The sequence below is a fragment of the Rattus norvegicus genome, chromosome 9, assembly GCF_036323735.1.
Source record: "Rattus norvegicus strain BN/NHsdMcwi chromosome 9, GRCr8, whole genome shotgun sequence".
Lineage (NCBI taxonomy): Eukaryota > Metazoa > Chordata > Mammalia > Rodentia > Muridae > Rattus > Rattus norvegicus.
The window spans coordinates 49,767,151-49,779,271 of record NC_086027.1 but is presented as its reverse complement, the minus strand read 5'-3'; the positions used below and the strand labels follow the sequence as shown (position 1 = coordinate 49,779,271).

The window sequence follows — 12,121 nt, the reverse complement described above, 5'->3', positions numbered from 1 at the left end:
TAAAACATGATCTCAATTTTAACCTACTAACCAGGACTATAACCATGAAAGCAAAAGTTTTCTCTTTATTGGCAAATAAAACAGTAGCACAGTCAAGCTGATTCAGACAATGAAATATAAGTTTATGCCTGGATAAAAAAAGTGCACTATGATTTCAAGCCCCTAGAGGTCACTCTATAATCACTTCAATTTATTTGTCTAACCAAGAGAAGTTATGAAACTCTTTACACAAAAATGCCTGGCAATGACAATAATGGTAGGGGCTTTGGGGGGGGGGGGAGGACAGGGGTCTTACTCTGTAGTCGTAAGTGGCATCTGGATTCTCGTCGCAGGCGATGACCTCCGGAGCCATCCAGTATGGTGTGCCTATGAATGTATTTCTCCGTCCAACCGTCCTGTCCAGCTGAGCGCTTACACCAAAATCAACTACGGAAGGGAAGTAAGAAAAAGTGGAGCACAAGTTAACAGAGAAGAGAAAGAAAGTCTACTAGGAGCTGCCACAGTACAACTCTAGCAGTGGCTTTGTTACTGCAAGGTGTTCTGGGAGGCAGCACTGGAAAGGGCTGTACCCCCTTTCCCCTATTCCCCGCCACCCACCTCAAAGCAGCAATGTCAAAACTGCAGCCCAAGAGCCCAGGCCACTCCAGAAGACCCAGGAGGCCAGCCCAGACTGCCGAGGGGCACTGCAGGGCTAACACACCATACTGTACTAAACAGAGACTCACAAATGTAGAGTGGGAAGTAAGATCGCTCAGTAGATGAAGGAACTTAAAGGAACCCACTGTACACTGTGAGGACCTGAGAGGTCAGTTCCTGGGGTACAGGAAGACGGAGGCAAAGATACGGCTTTCACAGCTGTTCTCTGACCTCCATTACGTGTTCTGGACACACATGTGCACACACTCGCATGCACACACACACACCTGAAACACACCCACAATAAACATTCTCTAGAATAGTTGGGATTTCAGAGAGCAAATTCTATTTTCTATTTGAATTTAATGATGATGGCTGGCTACAAGAAAGCCATGGATGGGAGGGAGGGAGCGTCGTCAGAAAGCATGCACGCAGGATGCATATGCCGCCATTATCACAGCCCACAGGCTGCCATGGCCCAGCAGGATGGCCCACAGCTCACCGAAATGGGTCTGCAAAATGCTAGACAACTGGCAGGGGTCACACATCCCAGCATCTTGTACAGAGCAAGCTCGAGAAACAGTTGGCTTACTTGTTGACTGTTCTTCAACACACAGAGGGCAAAGTCAGGACAAATAGCCTGATTAGGCTTTTCAGCACCTTGGCCAGGAAAGACTGAGGGTATCAGTCTCGTGGCATGAGGTCAGGGCATGGAAACACCAGAGCAAGGACAGCATGAGTGTTCCACTTAGCCCTGAGGAGACTTCCTCGTGGGCAGAGCCCCTGCAGATAACCTGCGGAAGGGAGCCGAGATCTGGGCATTAAGAAGCTGCTTCTACGGCTCAGGCTTCCCCAGAAGAAAAGGTGAGTGGGCCATGTAGTGTCCACAGGAAAACTAACATGATCCTTTAGTAGAAGAAGTTGGCGCTGATCGTGCTTAATGTGTAAGAGCATTAAAAAAAGAAAAAAGAAAAAAAGAAAATGGGGATGAGCTCAGGTGTACTTCAGGGAGACAGGGACCGTTTCTGAGGCATTAGAACGCCACCTGCAGGAAATGCCATCCACGGAGGCATCCACTGAATACCCACACCAACGTGAAGACGACGTCCAGGCACCGTATGAAAATACGCCAAGGACTAAAGTGATTCCGGGTGGCTGTGCTCCCAGAATATTCTGGTAAAGAGGGCTATTCTCTTCTATTTGAGAAATGCCACATGATGCCAAGAGAATTATAAATCTTATAAATTATCACCAGCACTAGAGAAGGGAGGCAGGGGCCCAAGGCGGATGAGAGGGTCAGAGAGAACCCCTACAGACAGGAAAAACTAATGTTGAAAGTGAGGACATGAATTCCCAATGGAAAAACAGGATGTGCAAAGGTCCTGGGGCAAGGTCTAAGAAGCAACGGGAAACAACGTTTTGTCAGCAGTGAGTGCTGCTCCCACCAGTGTATCTGAAAACAGCCCAGCTTACTTTTTATTACTTCATCCTTTATTCTATTACTAAAAAAATAACTTCATAGAATTCCCATATTGCAACATGGGATGTAGGGTAGAAAAAGTGGAGACATCAGACAGTGGGGCACAGGAAAGTAGTGAGGGTCAGATCCTACACCTCTTAGAAGCCAAGGTAGGAAGTCTGAATCTTCTTGTAATAGCAGAGTAAATCACTGAGGGTCTCTCTGTGTGCCTGTCTCTCTGTGTGCCTGTCTCTCTGTGTGCCTGTCTCTCTGTGTGCCTGTCTCTCTGTGTGCCTGTCTCTCTGTGTGTCTGTCTCTCTGTGTGTCTGTCTCTCTGTATGCCTGTCTCTCTGTGTGCCTGTCTCTCTGTGTGTCTGTCTCTCTGTGTGCCTGTCTCTCTGTGTGTCTGTCTCTCTGTGTGCCTGTCTCTCTGTGTGTCTGTCTCTCTGTGTGCCTGTCTCTCTGTGTGCCTGTCTCTCTGTGTGTCTGCCCCCCCCCCATCTCTCTCGCTCTTCCCTCCTCCTCCTCTACTCCTCCACCTCCCCCAACTTCATACCCTAGGCTGGCTTCAGACTCACAATTTTTTTAGCCTCCCATGTCCTAGTAATGCACTGTGCCAGGCACCACTGTGCTTACATAACAAAGTATGACTTTTAAGTCAGTGTAGGGCAGTCATGAGTTCCTGGGCTTGGGCCTTATCAGTGCCCCCCATCCCCTCACACCAAGTTAAAACAAAAACTTTTAAAACTCCCTTTGGCTGCTATATCTGGACACTACAGAAGCCTGGGATGAGAGGAGGCTGGGGCTGGCTAAGCACTAAGCCTGTCCGCTTATCCTTCAGGGGAGAAGAAGAAAAAGCAAACAGTGTTAACAAGATGAACTCTTGGCTAAATGTTAAAGGGGTACAGCCTGCTGCCCGCTGGTACCAGGATGGTGCACACACCAAGTTTCACCTCCGCGTTCTCAGTCAGCAGCACGTTCTGCCCCTTGATGTCTCGGTGAATGACATGGTGAATGTGGAGATGGGCCAACCCCTGAAAAGAAAAGCAGATCTGAGTCTCAGTTCTCTGTCCCTGTAAACAGACGGCCAGGGGCACCCTTTCATAATAAGGTACACACGTGGGCCAAGTTTTTGTAGATCCACATTTAGAACGTAAAATTTACCCTTGGCGCATTCCCAGGAAGGCCCCGTCAGCCTTGCCACACATACAGAACGCGGTGGGCCGGGCTTTCCCTCTGGGATGATCACAACCTCTTTAAGCTGTGCTTATGACACTGGCTTTAGATTGCTATCTGTGGGTTTTCTGCTATAATTTGTGCTATTTGTGTTCAGGATGGCTCCTTTCCCACACCAAATGTCTATCTTTCAATGGGGAACCCTGTGAACTTATTTGAGCTAGACTCATCCTGGGGGGGAACAGAAAAGAATTAGAGATGGCCTTAAAAGCTGGCTGTTTAAAAACTGTAGGCTTGTCTTCCCACTACAGAGGAACAAGCTGCTAAGTGCTGATGTATCTCACTGGATATCTGTTCAAGTGTAAAATGGTTCTGTCACCAGAATGGCCTTGTGTAGGAATAAAATATCCTTCTCCCCTTAGGCAAACAAACACTCCTGACACATGTGCTTTTGATGCCCTGTATCCAGAATGAGTCCAGCAGCATCTCCCAAGAGGTGGTGGGAAAACATACACATCCACCTGTGACATAAATGCAGTAATGCACCACTGGATGACTCACCAGCTGCGGCGTAAACTGGGCTCACGGGCCTGTGCTATCAAGAAGAGCATTGATGAATTAATTATCAACGACAGCTCCAGAACACTTCTTTTTCAAGCAGAGTGGGTTCTAAATTCACTTACTGATCTGTCAGTGAAATAGACTCCGGGATATCTATCTACTATTACTCATCTTACTGGGTACCTCATTATACCATAAGGCTGTGGTGGGGAGAAGCCCTCGGAGACGGCACTGCTTCCCCTGACTGGGAAGCCCCTCTCCTCAGCACTCTGGAACATAAACGCTAAAGAGCAAACTGAAGCCCCTTGGTTCTTACAGACTCCCTCTACCGCTTCGGTTCACTTTTGTTTTCTAACTTGCATGAACTTCTGCTTTACCCTCAGGCATCTTCCGACAAACATGAGCAGCCCTGTCTTCTCAGACGGTTGTGGCTATGTGCAATCTATACCCTTCCAGCAGTAAGTGCGTGAAATCTTCCCCATTTCTTAGTCCATACTGGGTAAGGATTGCTGCTTCTACTCAGGAAATAGTTCATAACACAGCTAGCTACCTTAGATCAGACAAATAGGCAAAACTGAATACATTTCCTTTATGTGCAGTTAAATTCCTTGGGGTCTGACCCTGAACTAAGGCCATAATTACTCCTCCTGGGCATAGATGCCAAGTCCACATCAACTCAGGAAACAGCCTATTCTAAATCAACTGGAAAGGGTTTTCCTTCTCAGCTCATCTTCCGTGACTTCATGTGACAAAAGAGCTGTCAAACTGCCCCTCAACACTGGTGACGTAAAGTCCTGAGTTCTCATCTTCGGTCGGAAACAGTGCTTTCTACCACAAGGAGAGAACTGGCTTCGAATGTGCATGAGGAAACGGGCAGGAAGGACGGAGAGGCTCTGCCGGAGAGCCTTGTGCCTCTCACTGTTCAGTAGGCTAGTCCAAGAGGACTTTGAGGCAGTGGTGGTCTATGTATAGGACCCTTGCCTGGAGGGACAAGAGGGGGCTTTTCCATATGGGAACCAGCCACCCCCACGATGTCCAAGGACCTATAAGACTCACGGGGTTCACTTGCTTTCTCTATCAACACTAACACATAGCAACTCCCCAAACAACACCAGCAAGGAATCTGGGTGTTTCTTTGTTTTGAACTAAAACTCCACCACAGAAAAGTTGTACTATAGACAGCGCATGAGCGGAGAGGGTTCTTACTAAAGGAAACAATCTGCAGTGCTTCAAAAGGATGACATTTCCCACCACACTGACTCTTGCTGCAAGCAACTTAGGCTTCTCTTCAATGTTCCTGAACTCAGATAGTGACAAAATGCTAAACTAAACACATTACACTCGACCAATAACCTCTTCTCCCTGGGTTTATAGAAACAGGCAAACAACTTTGATATCAAGATACATCCTATGTCTAGAAAATTATGCTCAAGGCACAGACTCCTTATCTACTCGGAGTGGTGCTCTGTCCCTGAAACTGCAGCACCAGAGAAGCCAAAGCAAAAGCCCACAAGTCTAAAGCTACTACCTACAAAAAGGGACGTCTACTTTCAAACAGAGAACAGCCATCAGCCAAGCTCCTCAAACCCATGCCTAGCCAGCTCTAGGATCCAGCCTCTTTGCTGCTGAACCCTGTCTGTCATCACCGGGCCCTTACAACAGCAGCTTCTCCCTGTCAGGCTCAACTCTCCGTAAGACCCATAAAAGGCAGGCACCTGATACTCAATGAGGATGTGTGTGAGGGATTACAGGTTCTCCTACCATCAGACTCCCTACCTTACACAGTCTTTTGAAGGAACCCTTCTTGAAGGCTCCATAAAATATATAAAACAGAGAGCCATTAAAACACTTCTCTGGGAATTCTAGTTGACAGTTGTCAAACTTGCAGTCTTCTATGAATCTTAAATATAAAAAGTAAATGTAGTTACGGTAATAAAAAAAAAAAAAAGACTAACTCGTTACCAGACTTTGATTAGTAGGCAAACAAGAAATAAAACTTCAGTTTGAATCCAGAGTCTTTATTTCTAAAACATAGAGGGATGAGTCACTAGGCAACCAGTTTAAGTATGCAGTCTGCGGGAAAGGGACAGAACAGCTGTGGTAGTGGAAGAAAGAAGTCCCTTAGCAACTCACACAATTTCCAAATAGGAGGCTCTGAAAACCTCCTATGCCGTCAGGGCGGCCTTCTGACTTGAAAGAATGCACTTAGTGGCTAAAAACTCGGCAGTTTAGAAACTTGCTCTGAGCTTATTAGCCAGCTCTGGAATCGGCTGTGAAGAACGCTAAGCATTAGGACTTCATAAATATTCCAGGATATTCTAAGAGCCAGTGCCAAAGCCACTGAAGGTCTGGAACCAGCACTCAGAACTGTGAGTGCTGCTCTGCAGGGCTACCCCCGACACCACAGGAGGTGCAGGCTCGCTCAGCTGTGAGGTGCACCGTCTAACAGCCACAGACTCAGGACCTCCGCTGCCCCAAGGGACTGGTGACTGGAGTGTCCCAACCTCTTCCACATGGAGCAGACATGATTGTGCTCAAGTCCCTCATGCTGAATCGATGCAGTGTCTGCACAAGAGCTCCACAGGGCCTCCCTCGTGAGGCCATGTTTGTTCATAGCTCTAAGACAGTATGGCTGCTAAAGCTCACTCCTTAGGAAGTGACAACAAGGGGGTGACTGTATATTCTAATGGTTTCCAAACCACCCAGGCCAACATCTTGGTCTTCAGAGTTGAACGTATCCAACCGCGATGTAGAGTAAACCAACATCGTACAGAGAATGCTTGGCTATCGAGAGACGGCTATCTCTAATGGGAGAGCAACGGCAAAGACGAGCTGAGGACTCTGCTCCAAGTGGAAGAGGAGATCACAGCATGGCACAGGGTTGCTCCCGCTCTCCTTACCCTGAGGATTTCCCGGGAGATGTAAGCAATCCAGTCTTCTTTGAGCGTGTTCCCTTTGGTGTTCTTCACAAGGTCTGTGATGGAACCAGCCCCGCAAAACTCCATAACGAGCTACGAGGAAGACCAGACATGTCGTAACAACCACATCCCAGGATGAGCACACACCCGAGCTACATCACACAGCCCCGTCACCTACAAACCACCCGGGCACATGCGAGATCGTGCTGGAAGCCTCCAAGTAACAACTGTTTGCTGTCCCGTTCTGTGGCACGTGCCTGGGTGGCAATTGTGGTGTGCTTCTTCCCTTCCTCCAAGGAAAATCACTTTGGTGGTCATCACTACTGGGTTATTAGAAATCTGTACTCCAGAAGGTCTTCCCTAAGATGTGCTGTTTTTATACACTATGGTCTTGAAATCATTTCATAGTATTTCCTATTAGCTGAGTCTAAATCAAAAGGGAAATGAGACTTTTAAACCCTTACAGTTTTGAAATTTGTGTACCTGTAACATCTAACTATGATAACGACACCTGTGGACTTCCTAGAAAAGGAGCTGAACTGTCCCAAAACTTCACCTATGACTGGAGTTAAGCACTAAAGATAGGAATCGCTGTCTCACTGCTATCTTCCTGTCCTTCCCTCTGCAGCCCCTGTGCTCCTCCCTTCCCTCCTCTTTCCCTCTCTCTAGTGTGTCTGTACATTTTGCTTGAATGAGAGACGCCCACAGGCTCCTGTGATTGAGCACTTGGTCCTCAGCTGCTGGCGCCTGTAACAAGGTCATGTGACATGTAGGAAAGGGAGTCTTGACAGAGGAAGCAAGTCACTGATGGCAGGCGCTGGTGGGCACTGGCACTTCTTGTCTGCTCTGTTTCAGGACTGCTATGTGAGGAACTGGCCTCACGCTCCTGGCGGCCATGACTCCCATCTGAGGGACTCTGTCGTGTAAGCCAGAATAAACCCTTCGCCCCTCAGCTGCTTCTGTCAGTGCTTTAACACAGTAACAGGAACTAAACTAACAGTCTGTGTGTGCCAAGACTACCCAAGCACACTGCCATCTGTATCTTTACTTATTTGACAGTGCACAGGTATACACGTGTGTGTGTGTGTGTGTGTGTGTGTGTGTGTGTGTGTGTGTGAAACAGGATGGCCTCAGGTCTCCTTCCTCAGGAACTTTCCACTCCCCGCCTTTATTTTTAGACAGTCTGTGTGTGTAATTTTATGTACCATTAAGGAACTCTAAATGCAAAACAAAACAAAACAAAAACCCTAACAATATTTGTCTTCCCGAATCTGACTTTTCTCACAGAACAGGATGATCTCAGTCACATCTTTGTTTTAGCAAATGCAGTTTTAACTTCTCTGCAGCTGAACAGAATTCCAGTGAGAGAGAGTGTGTGTGTGTACATACGTACATATGTACGTACGTACTGCATTTTCTATGTATCTGCCCACAGGTATGCAGTGTGGCTGCATAATGTGGCCATGTGTGCAGGTAATGGCCTCTGACATATCGCACTGGGGTCCTCTGGGTAATTAATGTGGCATAGCTGGATCTTACAGTATCTCTAGTTTTAGGGTGTTTTTTTTAAAAGGAACTTTCACGGTGGCTGGACCATTTACATTTCACACGTGTGAGTTCTGTGCTCACATCCTCACAGTGCCTGCTTCTCCTCCAGAGCTAAGGAGGCTGCACGTGTTCACTGGCATTTGCTGGTGACACGTGCTTCCACTGAGGACTGCCTGCTCAGTGCCCCACCTATGATTGAGCTGTTTGGTTTATTTAGTTCTTTAAAGTATATTCTAGATATTAATCCTGTCAGATGTACAGACAGAAAAAGTTTTCTCCTGTCCTTTAAAATAGCTTCTTCCTGTTTGCTCTGTTGTGCAGAACCTTTTAATTGTATCCAATCCCATGTGCCAACTGTTGCTATTACTGCCTGAACTCTGGCGTCCTTTCCAGAAAGCCCTGCCTATGCTGTACTGAAGTGCTTGCCCAATGCTGTACTGAAGTGCTTGCCCAATGCTGTACTGAAGTGCTTGCCCTATGCTGTCCTCTAACAGATTCAGAGCTTTAGATTTCACATTAAGACCTCTAATCTATTTTCAATTATCTTTGTGCATTACGAGAGACAGCAACCGAGCTCCATTCCTGAGTCTCCCTGGAGTTGTCCGGCACAGACACTGTTCTCCACTGTGAGTTTCCGGCAACATCTTTGTCACCTATCAGTAGCAAGAAACTGCGTGGCAGGTTCTGGGTGTATCTATCGCTGGCCCTTCAGTACCGCTGCATGTTAGCACGCTTCCTACACTAACCTTCTTAAAGTCAGTTATCCATCTACCTTTTTGCCTTATAAACTCATCACCTTCCGCTTCCCTCACACACGTGACAGGCTCTCAGCCAGTGTTTTCAATAGAAATAGTTTTGTTTTTTTTTTTTCCCTCTCGGAACTGAGGACCGAACCCAGGGCCTTATTGAGCTAAATCCCCAACCCCTTGCTTTTGTTTTTAAAGGCTAAGTGTGTCAGTTCAAGAAATTTCCATGGAATTTACTATTCATAATAAACTACTATCGTTAACGTTACTAATGAATGACTGGCAATGCCTTGGTGGGAAGCAGAAAGGGAAATTGATTTGGCTCTCACCGAAGAACTTCCTGTAAGATGGCTGCCCATTCCTGATCTCTCTGCCACAGTGCAGACACAGGATAAGGAAGCCCCTGTCCTTTGTTCCTTCCTTCCCGCTCCCTGCGAAGCACTCAATCCCCTTACTATAACAACCACAGATGGGACACACGCCAAAGGCTTGCAAGTATCTACCTACCCAGAGCTGGTCATCGTGTCCTGGAGGGCTCTTCTTAATGAAAGCACCATAGTATGTTGCAATATTTCTATGATGAGAATATTTCTTCAGCATATTTATCTCCAGTTTGATTTCTTCCTCTTCATCCTTAGGGGAAAATATAACAAAACATGTGGCTCTTGGCCGACTTGATCTCCTCCCATCCACACCAGTGAAATGGACAGAGTGCACAACTCTGTTCATCCACAGCTTGCTCTTCTGAATATGACCACAAGTATGATAATCAGCAGGACTGACAGGGCAGAATCCCAGACACCCCTCTACCAATGACCCTCAGGCCATCTACCCACTTCTTTGAGTGGCAATTTGCTTAGGTCAAACACCACACATAAAAAGGTAATCTGACTGATACTATGATCTTTTTTTAAAAGCCATTTCTTCCTTAGGAAACATTTATGAATATATTTAAGACAAGAAAAGTTTTGCAAGGTACTGGACAGACGACAACACATGACTTCAGGGACAGTGTGCAAGGTTCCCACTCAGGTGAGAGCAGCAGGTGAGGGGTGGGGGGAGGGAGAGCCCTTGTGATAAGAAGGGAAGAGGAAGAGGGAGGAAAGAGAGGGACATACAGGCAGGAACCATCATCGTGTGAATGACCAGGGATGAGGAACCGCAGTCTGTTTCTCCTATACACGTGGGGAAGGAACTACAACCATCGGCATGAGCATTTTATCCTGTCACCTGCTGCACACGCTGACAAACTCCAGTAAGAGGGCGGGCTAAGGAAGATCTCCAAGTACCGTCCAAATGAAGAAAAAAATCAGAATTAAAGTGAGAACAGAGAGAGAGAGAGAGTGAGAGAGAGAGAGAGAGAGAGAGAGAGAGAGAGAGAGAATAATGTGTGTGTGTGTGTGTAGGAATCAATCAGCCTTGGGGTAGGAAAGCACAGTGCATGTTGTCAGTGAATACACCTGAGCACATCTCTAGAATTCCTTATACACTCACTTCATTGCTGCAAGCCCCTTGGGTTTCTGCATAGAATGGGTTTCACACTCATTCTTTATTGGCATTTCTCCCTTTCCTGGGAGATTTGGGGTTTCTCAGTAATATATAGGTGTGTGCACACGCTTGCCCAAAAACCAGCTTTTAACTTGGCCAATATAAAAACTGCCTCGATTTGAATTTTCTCTCCAAAGGAACTTCATACTAAACAGAAAGGAGTGCTGATGAAGAGAAGCGGAAAGAAGCACGGTCCCTGACATAACTAAGAAGAGTCAACCTCTCTTAGAAAGGCCTTAATCATGTCCTTTGTATACACACACTCATACATACAGGATGATGTAGATAACACAGGTGAGACAAGAGAAGGCTGTGAGTTTGTTGGTGAGGAACAAAGGGCCCTGTTTACAAAGCCACCCGAGGCTGCTCCCGGAACAAGGCCCACAGCTAAACACAGGCCCCAGAAAGCCAGACGTCCTCTTGCTGTACACTCACAGTAGCAGGCATGCAGAGATTGGGAAGAAAGAGCACAGCCAGGGGTGATAGTGTCTGCCTTTAACTCAAGCACTGAGGAAGCAGAGACAAGGGGACCTCTGAGTTTGGGGCCAGCTTGCTCTACACACAGAGTTCCAGGCTGGCCAAGGATACACACGCGGTATGATCGTCTTTAAAAAGAATACATGGGTCTGGAGAGATGGCTCAGTGGTTAAGAGCACTCACTGCTCTTCCAGAGGTCCTGAGTTCAATTCCCAGCAACCACATGGTGGCTCACAACCATCTGAAATGGGATCCGATGCCCTCTTCTGGTGTGTCTGAAAACAGCTACAGTGTATTCATATACATAAAATAAAATAAAAAGATTAAAAAAAATGTTTAAAAAAAAAAAACAAGGTAGGACAAAGTTCAAATATTAACTCTGTCTTAAAGTCCAATCAGTCTAATCCTTGAGTTCGGTGCTTTATGAGCTGCCCAGACTTGAAAACATTTTTACCCATGTGTCCCTCCCTCCCTCCCACTCTCCATCTCATTCCGTTAACCCAGGACCACTGTTCCACCCACTAGACAGAGGGGTCCACTTCTTAGCAGGGAGTAGGGCTGTAAGAGCCTCCAGGGAGCTGCTCCCTGGGCAGCAATTAAGATCAACAATTGACAGGCTGCAGTGTTCTCTTCCTCCAGGGACGAAGGCATTCTTTTAAGACCCAGCTGTTTGTCCCTTTAAGAAGTCAAAGCTTCCAAAGGTTCCATAACCCACGGACTAAATAAAAGACCAAGTGTATATATAGTCTCAAACTGTTAAAAGCTTAAACAGTGCTGTCCGCTGGTCTGAAAACATTGAGTATGTATACTGAGAAATATGATCGGCAGATTTTCGTGGTCCATTTCTGGTGATCCTAAGCATCTTTGGACAGAGAAACACTGTGCTCTGCCATCACGCTGCACCATCCCAAGACTCACGCTGTAACACCTTTGACACTGGGCTACAAACTTGATGTGGTGGAGAAGACCTTGCAGACTGTACAATGGGACTCTTCCGGGTTACATCCTAGAGTCTGTGAAGCACAAGACCTTAAGCACAATCAAAGTCAACA

The 12,121-nt window shown here is 46.7% G+C and overlaps 1 protein-coding gene across 52 annotated transcripts in view; it reads right to left on the bottom strand.

Moving 5' to 3' along the window:
* Map4k4 (mitogen-activated protein kinase kinase kinase kinase 4) overlaps positions 1–12,121 on the bottom strand; it is a 125,781-nt gene that overhangs the window by 43,082 nt on the left and 70,578 nt on the right. For all 52 annotated transcript variants that reach the window (XM_063266904.1, XM_063266895.1, XM_063266899.1 and 49 more), the window contains exons 4-7: positions 9,552–9,677; positions 6,733–6,843; positions 3,039–3,129; positions 296–426 (exon numbers count right to left, since the gene is read on the bottom strand). In XM_063266904.1, the coding sequence (XP_063122974.1) occupies positions 296–426; positions 3,039–3,129; positions 6,733–6,843; positions 9,552–9,677 (459 nt within the window). The remainder of the gene's footprint in view (positions 1–295; positions 427–3,038; positions 3,130–6,732; positions 6,844–9,551; positions 9,678–12,121) is intronic.